Source organism: Quercus suber, unplaced genomic scaffold, assembly GCF_002906115.3.
Source record: "Quercus suber isolate HL8 unplaced genomic scaffold, Cork oak 2.0 scaffold_3B, whole genome shotgun sequence".
NCBI lineage: Eukaryota > Viridiplantae > Streptophyta > Magnoliopsida > Fagales > Fagaceae > Quercus > Quercus suber.
Genome location: NW_027071805.1, coordinates 891,590 through 907,572, shown reverse-complemented (window position 1 = coordinate 907,572; position 15,983 = coordinate 891,590). Strand labels below are relative to the sequence as shown.

At 35.7% G+C, this 15,983-nt stretch overlaps 3 protein-coding genes across 6 annotated transcripts in view; 1 reads left to right on the top strand and 2 right to left on the bottom strand.

Moving 5' to 3' along the window:
- Nucleotides 1-2,108, bottom strand: LOC112004702 (uncharacterized). Of its 2 annotated transcripts, XM_065770183.1 has the most exons (4): nucleotides 1,717-2,108; nucleotides 704-874; nucleotides 523-612; nucleotides 1-93 (listed from the first exon to the last, which is right to left on the bottom strand). In XM_065770183.1, the coding sequence occupies exons 1-4, from the start codon at nucleotides 1,888-1,890 to the stop codon at nucleotides 52-54; spliced, it is 477 nt and encodes a 158-aa protein (XP_065626255.1). In that variant the 5' UTR covers nucleotides 1,891-2,108; the 3' UTR covers nucleotides 1-51. The 2 variants fall into 2 exon arrangements, with proteins under 2 accessions (XP_065626255.1, XP_065626257.1); XM_065770185.1 differs by lacking the exon at nucleotides 1-93 and having other exon boundaries at nucleotides 315-612; nucleotides 1,717-2,107.
- A 930-nt stretch (nucleotides 2,109-3,038) lies between these two features.
- On the top strand, nucleotides 3,039-8,658 carry LOC111992703 (uncharacterized). The gene is made up of 7 exons (XM_024024561.2): nucleotides 3,039-3,490; nucleotides 3,585-3,771; nucleotides 4,719-4,969; nucleotides 5,752-5,866; nucleotides 7,114-7,206; nucleotides 7,464-7,607; nucleotides 8,112-8,658. The coding sequence occupies exons 1-7, from the start codon at nucleotides 3,180-3,182 to the stop codon at nucleotides 8,226-8,228; spliced, it is 1,218 nt and encodes a 405-aa protein (XP_023880329.2). The 5' UTR covers nucleotides 3,039-3,179; the 3' UTR covers nucleotides 8,229-8,658.
- Nucleotides 8,659-8,953: 295 nt separating this feature from the next.
- Nucleotides 8,954-15,983, bottom strand: part of LOC111992680 (probable inactive purple acid phosphatase 27) — a 13,104-nt gene continuing 6,074 nt past the window's right edge. Inside the window, exons 1-12 of one of the 3 annotated variants that reach the window (XM_024024538.2) lie at nucleotides 15,636-15,958; nucleotides 14,644-14,735; nucleotides 14,189-14,255; nucleotides 13,968-14,087; nucleotides 13,673-13,765; nucleotides 13,339-13,465; nucleotides 12,560-12,641; nucleotides 12,343-12,475; nucleotides 11,018-11,223; nucleotides 10,785-10,910; nucleotides 9,802-10,111; nucleotides 8,954-9,416 (exon numbers count right to left, since the gene is read on the bottom strand). In XM_024024538.2, coding sequence (XP_023880306.2) covers nucleotides 9,111-9,416; nucleotides 9,802-10,111; nucleotides 10,785-10,910; nucleotides 11,018-11,223; nucleotides 12,343-12,475; nucleotides 12,560-12,641; nucleotides 13,339-13,465; nucleotides 13,673-13,765; nucleotides 13,968-14,087; nucleotides 14,189-14,255; nucleotides 14,644-14,735; nucleotides 15,636-15,833 — 1,860 coding nt within the window. In that variant the 5' untranslated portion in view covers nucleotides 15,834-15,958 and the 3' untranslated portion in view covers nucleotides 8,954-9,110. Of the gene's footprint in view, nucleotides 9,417-9,801; nucleotides 10,112-10,784; nucleotides 10,911-11,017; nucleotides 11,224-12,342; nucleotides 12,476-12,559; nucleotides 12,642-13,338; nucleotides 13,466-13,672; nucleotides 13,766-13,967; nucleotides 14,088-14,188; nucleotides 14,256-14,618; nucleotides 14,736-15,635; nucleotides 15,959-15,983 lie in introns of those variants that run through there. The other 2 variants (XM_024024539.2, XM_065770180.1) reach the window with 2 other exon arrangements.

Here is a 15,983-nt window from a genome sequence, read left to right as displayed (position 1 = left end):
TTTTGTTTGTTGTGCCTCTCACGTGAGCCACATTTCCCTCTTTTTTTTTTTTTAACATTGAGCCATTGAACTGGTACATGATCCACTGAGCCACTAATAAGCTTTTGGTTAGTGAGGTTTTATTTTGTACAGTACATTATTATTATTATTATTATTATATATAAGTTCTCTATTATTATTATATAAAAAAACATGCTTAGCAATATATAAAATATATAAATAAAAATATTTTTAATAATTTTTTAATCACCGAGTCCCATCGCACCCGCACCCACCTTTTTAAAAAATTGCCGAGTCCCGCACTTGTACCCGAGTCTCGAAATGCACCCGTGCTTCATAGGTAGTAACAGTCAATAGTCGCATAATCACACAGACTATTGAACATATTTTTTTTCTTGCACTTCCAGTAAGTGTATCTAATGTTTATTTCTCACACTCATTCTCAAATTACAAACTAAAGGAGACTCATTCTAAGTTCATTCACCACTAAAAATTCAAATGTAAGAGATGCTCTTCAGATACCTTCAAATTGATAACAGCCACAGGGTGTACTGATTCAGCATCCTGATTTGCCATATCCCATGTCATTGCCTTCAACCGGGGCAAAGTAACCTAGACATCGTCCATTCAAAAATAAAGTCAGATTCTTGTGTGTTACCTAGTAGATCAGTGAGGTTGTGTATACCATAATCAAATTTCTAACCTGATCCTTGAGTAAATCATCCCGCCATTCTCGTTGAAACTTTTGGAGCAGAAGCGTCAATAGTCTTTGTAGTTCAGGCAATACTTCAGTGGGAAACAGTTTATGAATGTCATCCTTGCAGATATTCTCATAAACAAACCTACGGATCAACATGCGAAGACATACCAAAAGCTGCAATATAGAACATCAGAATTATAACCCACACCAGGTGGAATTCGCTTGGAAAGCCTATACCACTTAGAAAACTTAAATCACCTTTTAGTAGATAGTGATAATATAACAAGTAATGTAGATGAACACATTCAAAATGGCTGCTTTATTCAAAGCAACCTTTTATCATTCTACGCATGTTTAGTCAAAAGATAATTTAGTTCAACAACAAACAGGAAAATTCCAAATTGAACCTAAAAACACTAGGTACCCAATACCAAAATTTTGGGATCAACTATCGATCCACAACAGACTATGAAAAAAAAAAAAAAAAAAAAGGTAGATTGCAAATGAAGTTAAGCACTGAATAAGTGAATAATCATGACTGAATTCACATTGCTTCACACAAATTGAATGAAGTACTCGCATGTAACAGATAGAAAGGAAAGAAAAATTCTTTATTTAGTTTAAACATTCAAAACCATTCCTTTCAAGCTTTTTCTAGGAGCTACTATACACATTTCCCACATTCAATTATCAGAAAAACACTCAAATTAACCTTTCATTGAAAATTTCGAGTTCTTCCAAGACCACAATTTTTGTCAAGAGACTATGAATGATTGCCTATCACTTTCACAAAGACCCACCACTCACACAGTCAGCTACTGCCACATTAGTACATTGTCATGTCATTTAGATAGGAAGAAATAAAATCTCAACAGCAACATAGACCAAAGCTAAGAAATTTTTTTTTATTACATTCACTATGACAATAACAGCAACATGTTAAAAAAACAACACAGAAATTACAAGACAAGATTTTCAGCTAAATTGAATAGGTGTGTGTACTAGGAGATACATACAGGGTCGAGGTCGGAATCGTTTTCAAGCTGGAGCATGTCGCGGACGATGTGGCGGTCGGCGGGTTCGAGACCAGTTTTTCGTGTTCTCCAAAGGTCTTGGAGAATGTATTCTACTGACTCTTTCGAATTCGACCTCATCAATAGCGGCAAGTGACCCCACAAACTGCGCTCCATTCTTTCTTCTGTGTCTTCCTCAATAAAACAACCCAACTCCCTGTTCAAGTTCTTCACTTCAATTCAAAGTTCAAACCTTGTTGGCACTAGAAGTAGAAGTGAAAAGCTGCGAGTGAGAGAGAGTTCCCAATGTTTTCACTTCCGGTTCCAGTTCCACCTACTGCGCCTCTGTGTTTTTTACCATTGAAATCGCTTGACTGACTGGAAAGCGATTAGAAAGGGTCAGTTGTTTTGTTTTTGGGCTGCTGGTGGGTTGGACTTTGAGTTGGGGTTTAATTGGGCTCAAGATGATTCTTTAAATTTGCTAAGCTGGGGGTTGGGCTGGACTTGGCTAATGATATGGATCTAGTGAGGATTGGTTCGGTAAAGATCTGATGGGGTTGATACTTGATTATTACTAATTTATTTGGAAAAAAGAGTTAGTTCTTAAATATGTTTGGAGCTATCATGCTCCAATCTACTATGTGGTAATTGAAGAGATTATTCACCTGCAATTTTAGCTATATAACTTTTTTTAATGAATTATGTGACTTGTTTAAATAATACATATGAATAGTCTTATAAATTGTCACGTAGTGAGTTGGAGGAGATTTCTCCAAATTGATCTAGAGTTAATCTTTGTAAAAATTGATGAACAATATCGGTAAAAATTTAAATAAATTCAAATCAAATATGAAAATGATCAGTATAGGCAAAGACAAACATCTTTGAACCTAATTCGTTGGTTCTTCAAGAACACAACCAAGACCTTGGCTCGGCATTTTTCCCAACAAGCCGTCAACGCTACCTTGGGGCATCTTTTGGCCACAAAATCACTCTACATGTTAAGCTCACACTCCTCGTGGTTGACTAGGAACACTTCCACAACTATTCGATCATCATTAATCGCATTGGATAAGAAGAGTTTTTTAATATATTTTATATTAAGTTTTAGTCTTAAAAAGTGTTCTTTTACCTAAAAATAGTGAAGTATTTAACATCTACATAATAGAACCAACTTCGAGCAAGTAAAGTGACAAATTTTTAGTTAGGAGTAAGCCAAGTGAAATTTGGGCCAAATATCGAGTGGTTAATCGTAATTTTACAACCAAAAAAGAAAAGAAAAAATTATTACAGCGATACTAAAAGGGATTTTGAAATCGACACCTTGTTGACATGACAACATAACATCGCCGGTACAATTGCTAGTAGAACAACGGTTTCCTTTACTTTCCAAATTAACCAAAAAGGAAAAAAGAAAAAAAGAGAGAGGAGAAGAGGTTCGCGGACGAAGGTGGAAGCAGAACAAAATGGCACCACACGATCTCCGCCGTCCGTTCAAGCGAGCAGCGATCTCCGATCAACAGAGGCGCAGGGAACTCTCCTTACAGCGCCAAGCACAGCACCGCCGCGACGCCCAACACCAAGCTCGCTGCTTAGCCTCTTTCCTCAACCCCCACTCCGAACCCGAACCCGAACCCGAACCCGAAGACTCACCGAAAGAGCTCGACGTTCGCCACGCGTCGAAACTGAAAGGCGCTGAAGCTCGCAAATGGTTCGCCCGACAACTCATGCTCCCCGAGTGGATGATCGACGTCCCTGATCAACTTCCCCAAGACTGGTCTCTCTCTCTCTCTCTCACACACACAGTTTTCGATGTACACATAAATGTCCACATTTAAATTCAAGTTTTGTTTTGTGTTTTTTATATGTAGGTATGTGTTTGCGAGGCCAGCAGGGAAGCGATGTTTTGTGGTGTCGAGCAATGGAACGACAGTGAGTAGGTTGAGAAATGGTTCGATGCTGCACCATTTTCCTTCTGCGTTGCCTAGTGGAGCTAGGACTAAAGATTCCTCAGGCTCTGCTCAGTCTTATTCTATACTCGACTGCATTTTTCATGAGGTATATATATATATATATATACATATGGATTAGCAAAGTCTTTTACTTAGTAATTGTTCAATTATGAATTGCAATGCACTTTTTCCTCTTACTTTTAAACTTGTTTAACCCAAGTTTGTTTATTTTTGCTCTTCTCTTAACTCATTATTAAGTATGAATACTTCATTTGGGGTGCTGTACCCGTGTCTACGCTTGACATGCGTGTCCCAGCCATGTGTAAAAAATATGTAGGACACAGATGGGACACTAGAAGAAGAGGCATCAATTACCCTTTTGCAAAACAAAGAGATCATTCATGCTCTGAATAGTAATAGTGCATTTGAAAATTAAATATTTACTTTTTAATTTGATACATATATTTAACATTATGTGAAAAATAAATGCTTAATTATATATAGAAAATATAAATAAAAATATATTTAATGGGCATGTCTTGCCGTATTTGTGTCCTATTTTTTCAAAAATTTCCGTGTCTCATTCTGCTACCTATACCCATGTCTATGCTTCTTAGCTCGTTAATGAGTGCCTTAAGGCCACATGTTAAGGAATATTAAATGATCTTGATAAATTAACAATTGTATAAAAAACTTAAGTTGATAATATATTTATTCTTTATTGTAACACTCTCTCTCATGTGTGGGTCCAAACTGAACATGGAATAGAATTTCTAAATGAGGAGGTAGAGTGGAGATAGGATTCAACTTTAGGACCATTTGCTCTGATACCATGATAATATCATGTCTCCCAAATGCTTAAGTCGATTGAGAATGGGTGAATTTATTCCTTTAACAATTATTCTAATAGATCTTTAAAAATGATAATTCATTAGTTTGCATGCATAATTCATTGATTGGGGGTTAAACTTGTTAGCAAAAGCTTTCTCAAAATAAATCTGCCGTAGCATTTGTGGTTTGATTTTGTGATAATTGGGTTTTGTGACTTTGCAGTCGGATCAGACTTACTATGTGATAGACATGGTGTGCTGGCGGGAGTACTCACTCTATGACTGCACGGCTGAGTTTAGGTTCTTTTGGTTGAGCTCTAAGCTTGCAGAGACTGGTGCGTGTGACCCGCCTTCGCAGTATCATAGATACAGATTTAGTCCCGTTCCGGTGTACAATTGTGACCAGGCTGGTCTATCTGCAGCTTATACTGGTGCAGTCCCTTACGTGAAGGACGGTTTGTTGTTTTATAACAAGTATGACCTTTTTTTCTGTAGCGTGGACAATGTTAAATGCTTTGAATGTTTATTGTTGGATTGACTGAGTTATTCTTGTGAATGTAATTATAGGTTACTTTCAATTAAAAAAAGGAAAAAAATAATCATAGGTCAATAGTGCCTGTATGAACTGTTTGCTATTGTGAAATTGGATTGGGCTTGCTAAGTTGGTGAGTTACTTGCTTGACTAGGATTAGGAAGTTCTAGTGAATTGGTTGGATATGTATGCTATTTTGTGGTGCCATAAGGGTTTTATTACATGTGGGGTTTGTTGACTTGGGCCGGGATTGATAGGTCAGATAATGTTTTTTCTCTAGTTTATTGTGGATGCATGCACATTGTTGAACCATGCCCCTCATTGTGTTCTTCATGTGTACATGATCATTTTTCTTCATTTGCTGCTTTCTTGTTTGGTCATGTGACTTGGAGACAAATGTGTGCAAGGGAGCACATTTTTATCATCATGAATGTCCAATCACTTACAGCATGTGTCTCATTGTTGTTGCTCATTTTAATTTTGAACAATTTTTAAATCTGTACTTGCCATATCATTGTACCTACTATATGTTGTATTTGATCAGTTATGACTTATAGAATTCATTTGGGCCCTATGGCACTTCCAAACTCCATAAGTGTGGGGTGGTGGGTAAGGCCATGGGTTCATATCTTGTTGGAAATGTTAGTTAATTACCAAGCAAAAAAAAAAAATTCCTTTTTTATTATTCAATTCCTAATGTCATTTGCATTTTTTTCTTTCTTAGGCATGCCCATTATCAGACTGGAAATGCACCACTAGCATTAGTTTGGAAGGATGAGAATTGTAGTCAATATGTCATTGACACGGATAGCAAAGGACAGGTTCCAAGCCAACAACAGGTATCTTGTCACTGAGTTTTGTCCTATTGCATTGCAGTCTCTAAAACTTAAGAAGTTTGGACATGGACTATTGTGTTGTGTCATGCAAAGCATCAAATGTTTAAAATGTGTTCTGAACAGATATTTTCATGACACCTTTTGGGATTGTCTGCGTAACTCCGCATTCACTTTATTTATTGCAATAATTTTTTCCTTTAGTGTTAAAATCGTCATTTTGCTTTCTCTGTTGTTTTCTATTGCATTTTTCATGTTATATAATGGGCATGATTTTTCTGCGAAACAAAACAGGTTATGCCACATGGCCTAGTGGTATGTCTGGCTCCTTGTGGTGTGAACCTGGGTTTGAACCCCCCTGGGGCTCAAATTACCTATTGCTGCATGCAAAAAAAAAAAAAAAAAAGTCACAACCAAGCAGGGCATGATAGTCATTAAAGTCAGTACTATTCTAATATGCATATAATGTTGAACTAATATTGTTTTGATATCAATATTGTTTGTTATAAAACAGAGTAGAGATATGCGTACTTTGAAATACAAACTCCTTGATGTCCTTCTCACAGCATTCCATTATTAGATGCTTGGATACATAAAAATGTCATATAGTGAACATTAATTAAAAGTTGGTCACATTGAAATTTGAACAGCCAAATTCATGGTGTGGATCAAAGGTATTGGTTGGACGGGCTGCCTAGGGAGTCAGAAATTTTAGTCACAGCATTCTCAACCATTTAGTTTATACCTTCTTCTGCCCTGCTATGTTGCTTCATGCTAAAATGGGTATCATTGATACCATCCTTTTGCTGGTGATATATATATATGTGTGTGTGTGTGTGTGTGTGTGTGTGTGTGTATGTATATATAAAGTTGACTTGGGGTTAGTTCTTTTATCATTCATCTTTAAGTTAATGCTTTGTGATAAGAGATTAATTTGTACCAGCAGTCTGGTGAATGAACTCTGATAAACAGTTCTCGAAATTGGAATATGCATCATGCTAGGTGATGACCATCAATGTTCTTTTGAAAGTTTGATCTTGTGGACTAGGTTGAAGAAACTGCCATATAGAAATGTAGACTTCAAGGTCAAAAAGATATTTACATGCCTTCATAAAGCCTGTTGATATGTAACATGTCTCTAGAGATGTTTACTTACAAAAAAAAAATGTCTCTAGAGATGTATTGTAGTTATTTGTTAAAAAAGATTGTTATATATTGTAAGTAGCTGATTATTTATTTATTCTTTGGATCAGGTAGTTCTGGAATTACAAGATAATGGGAACTTGTCTACATCAGATGATCCTCCTGTAGTATTTGGCTGCTTAGATCAGGCCTTTATAGAACAGGTTTGTTTATTGTAGACTTCAAAATAATGATTAACCATGTTGTATAATGTGACGAGTGTTGGTGTCAACTTATTCAAATGATTGTTGGTATGTACTAAGCTACTGTGATGCATCCTATAAATAGACTAAAAAATTTTATGCATATTTACATGAGTGAATTGCTTTATTTTGTTAAGTGGCGTTTTTCTTTTGGTGGGTTTAACAAGCCGATTCCTTACTATGCAGTATATACATATTAAATTTCTCCAATTTTCCAGACAGAATCACGTTCAGGGAATCTTCTGCGATTTGCTATCGGTGATGGAGGATTGAGTTTTGTGGATGGGAAGCTTGAGAAGGCTGATTTACATTATCTTGGCAAGTCCAATCGAGCACGTGCTTTTGCAGATAGTTACTCCAAGGTTAGTAGAATTTATACATTTATCAATGTTCTTAACTGGTTAAAGTAGATACATGCAAAGAGAATGCCAAAACTATTATTGGGATAGTTTCATGACTAACCATGTAAGGTAAGTTAGGGGTACCTGCACTGCTGGATGCAAGGGGAAGGTCCACGTTGCTGTTGTTCTGTTAAGCTAACCTATGCCTTGTTGTGTCATAAAGTTGGGTTTCAATTAAAAAAAAGAAAAGAAAAGAAGATTATTTCCTTATTCTATACTGATTAAAAGACGAGAGGGAATTAGTTGCTTGCCCTCTGTGTTATTTGAAGTTGACACTCATTCCTCCTGTTGGGGTTGTGGATGCCACTATATGTGCAAAGTTAGTGTCTATGTCTTTTTAAAGTTAGTTTCCTGTGCTCTTGTGTCTCCTTGCCTTTCACATTTTTGACAATCCGTCCGTAGTCATGCGAGGTGGTTTCTTTAAAAGGCTCTTACTTTTGATCTTATTGTTGTTTACACTTGCAGGTTATGTTCCAGTATATGGCTCGGCATTCTCCTCTAAGAATTGATGATCTGCTAGCATCTATTAACTCATTAAGTGATCAAGAAAACAAACCTTCTGATGTGGAGATGGTTGGTTGATGGTGATTGTCAATGATAGTGATACGAGATTCATTCCTTGGCATTTGCCTATAATATAGCAAGCTATATATTATTTATGGGATCGTTTAGTTGCTTCGTTCTCCCAAAGGCCTCTCCATTAATTGTTGTTCAATACAGAAGCTGGCTCCTATGCATCAGATGTTTGTTGTGGCAGTCATAGCTAGAGAATTTTGGTTGGATCTAGGCTAGTTATGTACTTGTATTTCTTTGTGAGCCACTTACTGCAGGAATCATACGTCTATGGAAATGTGAAGAATTTTGCCAATTTAAAGGAGCTGTATTTTGGCAGTGTAAAAAGACTTATGGACGGGATAGTAGAGGTTTATTTCCCATTGTATAATTCATAGGTCAAATGGGTGTGGACCAAAAATGAAAAAGAAAGGAGAAAAAAATTGTCCTTTTTGTTTAAGAGTTTTGGATACAACAATTGCTTTTTAATTAGAATCAACATCCTTTTCCGGGGATTTTTTTTTTTGGTATTATATTCTAATTAATAAAAGGTAATTTGACAACAATATTAATTTTCGAAGGGAACACAATCAACGGGACAAGGAGGTATCACTGATGATTTTTCTTACACTTTTTTCTTCTTTTGAACTTTTCAATATTGGTCCAGTGTCAGTTCCAGCCATTGCTTTGAGTTATATGTCTTGGCACAGCAGCCAGTATGATAAAAAGCTATTGAGTCCCTAATAACAACAAAATAAAAAATCATAATTTCTATTGCTTTAACAATTCTTGTTGACAATGTTACATCAATGGAAGGATTGACACTTTTGGCATAAGTTTCCTAAGAAATAATAAAAAAATAAGATTTTTTTTTTTTGGGTCACAAAAAAGGAGAAGAATTTGAGATACAATTCAAGAGGCCAAAGTGGTTGGTTCACAACTGTCATGAACACAGGCCAAGACATCTTTATATTCCCTTGAAATGGTGAAGGAATCATACACCTTCCCATCACGACTTTTCTTGTACTCGAAAAGGAGGGAAGAGCGATTAAATGCTGTTAGTTTGACAAAGCCCCAGTCATAGTCTCTGTAAATACTCCATTTAGGTATTGCTGTGGTGAATTCTGATAAGTGGCTACCTCCCCCTCCAACGACAACATGGATTGTTCCCTTCACAGTGCCTGAGTAATGTGATTTGTCTGAATTAACGCATTGATTCTGCATCGCCAGCATTGACGAAAAATAATTAGAAAAATGGCATGGAAGTGATCTCAAACTCGGTATTGCTTAATGGTAAAGTATGGTTGGCTTAACATATTTAACAGTGCAGTTGGGAATTGCTTAAGAGTGTAAATTTGGAAGGGAGTAAAGTATCCTAAAAAAGACCAGCTATAGCTAGTACTTTAAGAACTTCACTAATGCAGCTAAGACATTAATAGTTCAAGATGGAATGCAGCCTTGAATGATGGTATGGCACGAGTTGCATATATTGCTAAATAACTCATAGTGAAAAAAGCTACACATACATGGATGAAGCCACGGAATGTAATCATGTTTGCATGGAATTCATAGAACCTCTCTGTATATATTTTACTAGCCATACCTGGTAAATGGGGCATGTTCTTTCATAGTTATGGACATGGCCATAAAATGCAATGTCTACCCTGTACTTCTGCCATAGCTTTTGCAAGCTTTCCCTACCCATTGGCTCTTCAAATGATCCTTCCTGGGCATACCAACTATTTGAGGAATATCCAAGAACACGATGAGCAGCAAAGATTAACCATGGTTGTTTCCTTCTATCTGCAGATGCAAGGCAATGCTCAATGAACTTGTACTGTTCTGTTCCCTCCCTCCAGTCATGCTCACTGTCAGCTATACAGAAGTGAAACATGCCATAATCTGTTGAATACCTGCACATTTAATTAAAATTTTGATATCTCAAATTAAAATTATCTGCTCTATAGAGAACAAAGGATGGTGGATAAAATGAACCAAACTGATGTGTGGGACAAGGTATGACAGGAATTCAACTCCCCTCCTTATCAGTCTAACCAAACACGTCTACCATTCTTGTAGGAACTGGCTATATAAAAATAGACAATAACAATGCTTTGCAAATTTAAATGTCTCAGGAGAATTTGTGTGTGCTGGCACATCTCAATTCTCACACGTATCAATATGCCATAAAGGAAGATATGGCTTTGCTCCAAAACATATGAACCTTAACTTGAGGAAACCAACCATTGTTAGCTGCTAAGGGTGTGTTCTAAATATATATATATATATATATATATAAATATATATACATATAGCACCAAGTAATATTGTCCCCAAGTCACCAAAAGCTTAGTGGATAAGCGCAATGGCAAGGTAATTAGGTGGAGTGACCTTCTGATGAACCATCTGTACTTAATCTACCTTCTTTTGTGTACTAGTTCCGAAGGATGCTCTACATGTATTCTTGAGAAGGGGGGTTATCCATGTATGTGTGTGTGTGCCTCCCTACATTGTTGAGCCTCATCCTAATATTTCAACATTCTTAGAAATGCATAAGATAACTTGAAAAATTCATATTCAATTTACCAGAACTTGGCTCTGTTCTCAGCAGGAAAGTAGAACATGGTCTCAGCAAGCACTCCGCATTCCCCACCTGAATCCGTATTTTCATAGAAGGATCCGCTATTTGGCCAATCACGTTCATGATTACCACTGCGAGATCAAATACAAGATATGTTAACCAATATCATCAAGTAATAAAAAAAATCTAATTTTAGGTGTCAATATATGGACACAAATAATGAACATTTTGTACAAACCTTGCAACCATATATGGGACAGTTGATGCAATGGGCTCCACCTGTGATGTGAATTGGTCCCATTGTGAGATGTATCCATTTGCATAAGAAAGATCTCCTATATGAAAAACTATGTCAATGTTTTTCAAGTCCTTGATGAGTTGATCGGTAGTATTCAGTGCACCTGGCTGATAATCACTGTACTCATTTGAACCATCACGCTCAGCCTGAAAGATACAAGAACAGATGAACTTAACTTTTTGCCATCTGTAATGTGCAAGAACCTCAATTTAGCTAACAACAAAGACACACATAACTGCAAGGGAACGGCTTGCGTTTGAGTCTTAAACTCCAAACAAGGGTTCTTAAGCACCCTCCCTAATGTGAGTTCCTATCTAGTTCAAAAATCAGCAAATGACATCTTTCAGAAACTTCTTTTCCACCCATTTTGCAAATTGTCAATATATCAGCTGGTGTCCATCTATTTTATTTTTATTTTTATAAAAATTTCTGATCTATTGATTCTATTTGCAAAATGTACAATGAATGTAGAGCTAGCAAGGTTGGCAGATTGATTCAAGGTGTAAGCTTAATCTAGTCCTATATCTTGGTATAAGAATAGTTAAAAGCACATTTAATCATTCTGTATTAGCTGTTGTCTAAATGGGACTCTAGAGGTTTTTCTATATATTTTGGAAGCACAGAATGAATATATGTATACGGATTCATGGAAATCTGTAGCAAATATCATGGCATCAACTTGGTCCCCTGGTCCTAGTAATCAAAGCTAGAACACTAAAGAGTCAGGAAGCAGAACAGATGTTTCCATTTTATTGAAGCTTCCTTAAGTAAATCCCAAAAGTAAACGACTTTCAAAATCAACTAAAAGAATGATAATGCATAGAAGGAGAAGAAGCATGACCATGTGATTTGATTTCAATTCTAAAACCCAGATGATAAGACGATCTTCCAACTATGTCAATTCAGGGCATATAATGATATTTGTTGCCTATGGCCTCAAGAATTTATTATATGGGATAAATAATGAAATATAGAGTGTCTCAAGGCAATGAGGAAAAATCTAATCAAATCAATAAACCAAAGATAGTTATATGCACTAGGAAATTACTATGGTTAAAAGTATGAGCTCATATCTCATCACTTTTGCCTATATTTCTTGTGAGAAGAAAAGATCTTAGTAGATGTTTACATTAACAGACGTCTTGACACTGTAGTTGTAATTTTTTGATGCAATGGATTTCTCCTTACAAAAGGTGACTATTTTGATCAATGTATTTTTCCTTGGTTAAAATTTAAAACTTCATTCCATCAATACTCAATGCTACCTTCCCCATGTCTCCAAATACTATTACACGTTGTAGGGAGTCCTGTCCAGGATATGGGGATGATTTGAAAGAATAGGATTTGCTCCAGATATATGAACCATTAGATAAGACATGGCCCATCCTGTAGGTGTACCTGAAATACCATCATAACAATCATTAGCAGATACTATCATCACCTAAGGATACTTCAATTTCAGGGAAATGAAAATATACATACACCGAGTTAGGCCACAAATTTATTAAGAAACTTGTGTGTATGAAACCAGGATCACGCCAGCCTACTGTCCGTGCAGGTGAACCTACAGAATAACATGGAATTTTGGTTATGCAACACGGCATACCCCCTTAATTGAACTATCATAGTGCAATGAAGTATATGTTTCAACAGTTTGTCCTTAAGAGTGATAAGAACTCATGCACAACCTATATTTCAAGTGATTGAAAATAAAAACAAATTCAGTTGGGAAGAAGAAATAAGCAATTCTGACAATATATATTTTCATGAATTGGCAGGATTTTGAAGCATAAACACTCTGTTATATTCTAATAAGGAATAGAAATGGGTGCAATGAAGTAATATTTATTGAGAAGACTCTATTGGCTTTTCTTTGAAGGCAAAAGAAGAAATAAGAGGACTTGGTTTGACCTGAAATATTATAAGTTCTTCAAGAAACATGGTTCGTTAGCAATCCAGGAACAAGGAAGTATACTTTAAATATGGAAGAATCTTGAAATATTAATGACTAAGAGTATAATTTTTCAGAATCTGTCAAATCCTTCACTGAATTTCATTCTCAATTGCCACTAAAAACTGATGATTGAGTTGCGATAGTTCAATAATTTAAACGTTAAGTAATTAATCAAGGACTTTTGTCATAAATAGAAGCTTTCTCTGAAAATAATAAACTAAAGTATAAAGCACTGTATGATCAAAATGCAATTTGTAGTAAAACTATGCAGTGTTGTGCAATCATGCATAGATGAAATGAGTCATACCACACATGCTGTTCTGATCAATTGTCAATGTTCCAGCTGGGGATTGAGTTTGAGTTTCTCCCTTGCCCCATTCAACAAATGGAACAGCTTCATCAATGCTATAGCCACTTGTCCAGGTTACTGTCATCTGCATATCATAAAAAAATTAGTACAAATTTCTGCTAGTACATGTCCCAACAAGCCTAAAAACTATACAAAATAGAGAATACCAAAAAACATAAAGGAACAAAAAATAACAATTTTGTTTTTGGTAAACATATTTTGCATGAGTTGGGACCCAGTATTCAACATTCAACAGAGAATTTACAGGATCCTTTAATTTGAATAAACTTACTTCATTCCAAGACTTCCCTTGAGCAAGGCGTGGATATAAAGGTGCTTTAGGATTGGCAAATGATATGAAATTTGATTCTGCCACCAGTTTAGGCTGTAATTTCAATAACATAATTACTTATTAGTCCACATGAATGAAAATTCGTTAATCTGGAAAGTAAGAGCTATAAGTAACATTGAAAAAGTATGCACCTTCACAAAGATTTAAGTTGAGAAAGATATAAGACAAACAATAACATTCTGAAGATAAGACAAACAAATTTATGAAGCACAAGAACATCAAAATTGTTACACACATTTGACAAACCGCCTGAAAACAATGCAAATGAGAAATCAGCTCGCTGATTGATCAACTGGAACTTCAAAGAAGCTTTGCCAGTTTTTGTGTATGTTCTGGAGGAATTTGCATACTTGTACTGTAACAAAGATACCAAATATCACATAGGTTAGATAAGCAAAAATCAAACTTTTTAACATTCTACATCAATCCCAATTCTACTATCCCCATGGTACACACCTTTATTGGGCTTGAACATAAATATGGTGTCTGGTCTTCATCATTCACTGGTGAACAGGTTGATGCGCTGCCATTCCAAAACAAAACTCCTTTAATTTATGCATTACAACAATAACAACCAAGTCTTAGTTCCAACATTTGGGTTTGGCTATGGCTTCTCAACAGACTAGTGATCACAAGTATTCTTTTTCTGCTATTTAATTCTATCCAAAGTCATACTTTCAATTATGCATTAACAAACCAAAAAAAAAAAAAAAACACAGTTTTTGGCATTATTCCTTTGGACACAACTACGGTCCTACTACCATAATCTGCATCTTGGTGAAAATCTTAAAAAAAATTCACTTCTTGAAAAGCCCAGTTAATAAGTTCTATTCTATTCAATCTTGAGTACAGAAAAGAACTAACTAGAGTGCTAGACTGTTCATACTTATATATAGAGAGATGCACATTACTTAAAGTTTGCTGGAGAAAAAACTGCAACCCAATCATCCTCAGATGGATCTGGGTTTACAATATTCACAGTCACCCATTCAGTATCCTCACCCTGTAATCATTCATAGAAAAACACACATCATACCTCTATTTGAACATTGAAATAAAAGCTTGAACATGACCAATCTAAGTTCTATGAGATTCACATGATGAATGCTACATAATGTTAACAATTTAAATCCAAAATTATATGGCTACCTCATCAATGGTTATGGATGAATTGTCTTGTTTCAAAACACTAAATAATGTTAAGGTTCCAAATTCAAAATTTTTAATGTTAGGGAGCAAAACAAAATGACCCAAAAGTCTAAGGGTGCAATTTCTAATTTAGTCAAAAAATTTATACCCTATCAAATTAAATCTATGGACCATCAATATATATAAACCATATAACAGGGAAACTAGAAATCACTTTTACATATGATTGGTATAATCATGTTGCCACTTAAATTGGACACACTGTGATTAAGATTCATTATGCCTATTAATGAACTATGGAAGTCAACATCTTCAATTGAAAAATTAGGGGTAATGTTATCTACCAATCACCTCTCCTAAACCGAGCAAACATGAGAGTTTTGTGCTTAAGTACAACATTTATGCCTAGTAATGAGCTAAAGCAAATTACTTAAAATCCAACCCCCACATCACTTTCAATCTAATAAGCTTAAGCTCATCTCGTTCTTATATCAAGCAAATCATGATAACATTTGGTCTGACTCTTTGCTACAAAATGATTTGGCAAGTGCAAGAAGAGCTAGTTTTTTTGGTCTTCTGGAGTTTTATTTTAACGACCCACACTAAAAAAAAAAAAAAAAAAGTTTCCCATCTTTTTATACAGTACAAGCAATCAGTCAAGCGAATACAAATGCACGTGAGTAACATATATCATATGATTATCTTCTATAATCTTTAATTTGCTGTAGGACAATGAAATGAAATTTGTAAGTACCTGTAACCCAAGAACAACTGGGCTAGCTCTAATGGTCACAGACTCACGGAGACCAAGAGTGACCTTGTGCATTGCTATCTTGGACAGTGGCTGCTCGTCAGTCGACCCAACATCGCAAAAAGCTGAGCTAGTTCTGAACCCCAGAAGAAGAAGAACCACAACCCTGAAGAACTTTAGGTAACTAGACCTCTCTTCCATGTCTGTAATTAGAGTCTAAAAATATTATGCAGACCACAGGACCTTAATATATATAGCTTGGACATATAATCTAGATGATCATATGCTATTCTAGATTCCTAGAATTATTCCTGTGTCTTAATTATCTTTCCGTGTTTGACATTTTTTTTT

Bases quoted from the DNA above. Each gene is read 5' to 3' on its own strand.
- LOC112004702 (XM_065770183.1), bottom strand. From the start codon at position 1,890: ATGGAGCGCAGTTTGTGGGGTCACTTGCCGCTATTGATGAGGTCGAAT. The intron at 875-1,716 runs GTATGTATCTCC...TCTATATTGCAG, and splicing joins ACGATTCCGACCTCGACCCT to CTTTTGGTATGTCTTCGCAT. The intron at 94-522 runs GTATCTGAAGAG...AAAGCTTATTAG, and splicing joins TGGCTGTTATCAATTTGAAG to TGGCTCAGTGGATCATGTAC.
- LOC111992703 (XM_024024561.2), top strand. From the start codon at position 3,180: ATGGCACCACACGATCTCCGCCGTCCGTTCAAGCGAGCAGCGATCTCC. The intron at 3,491-3,584 runs GTCTCTCTCTCT...TTTTATATGTAG, and splicing joins GATCAACTTCCCCAAGACTG to GTATGTGTTTGCGAGGCCAG. The intron at 7,207-7,463 runs GTTTGTTTATTG...CCAATTTTCCAG, and splicing joins ATCAGGCCTTTATAGAACAG to ACAGAATCACGTTCAGGGAA.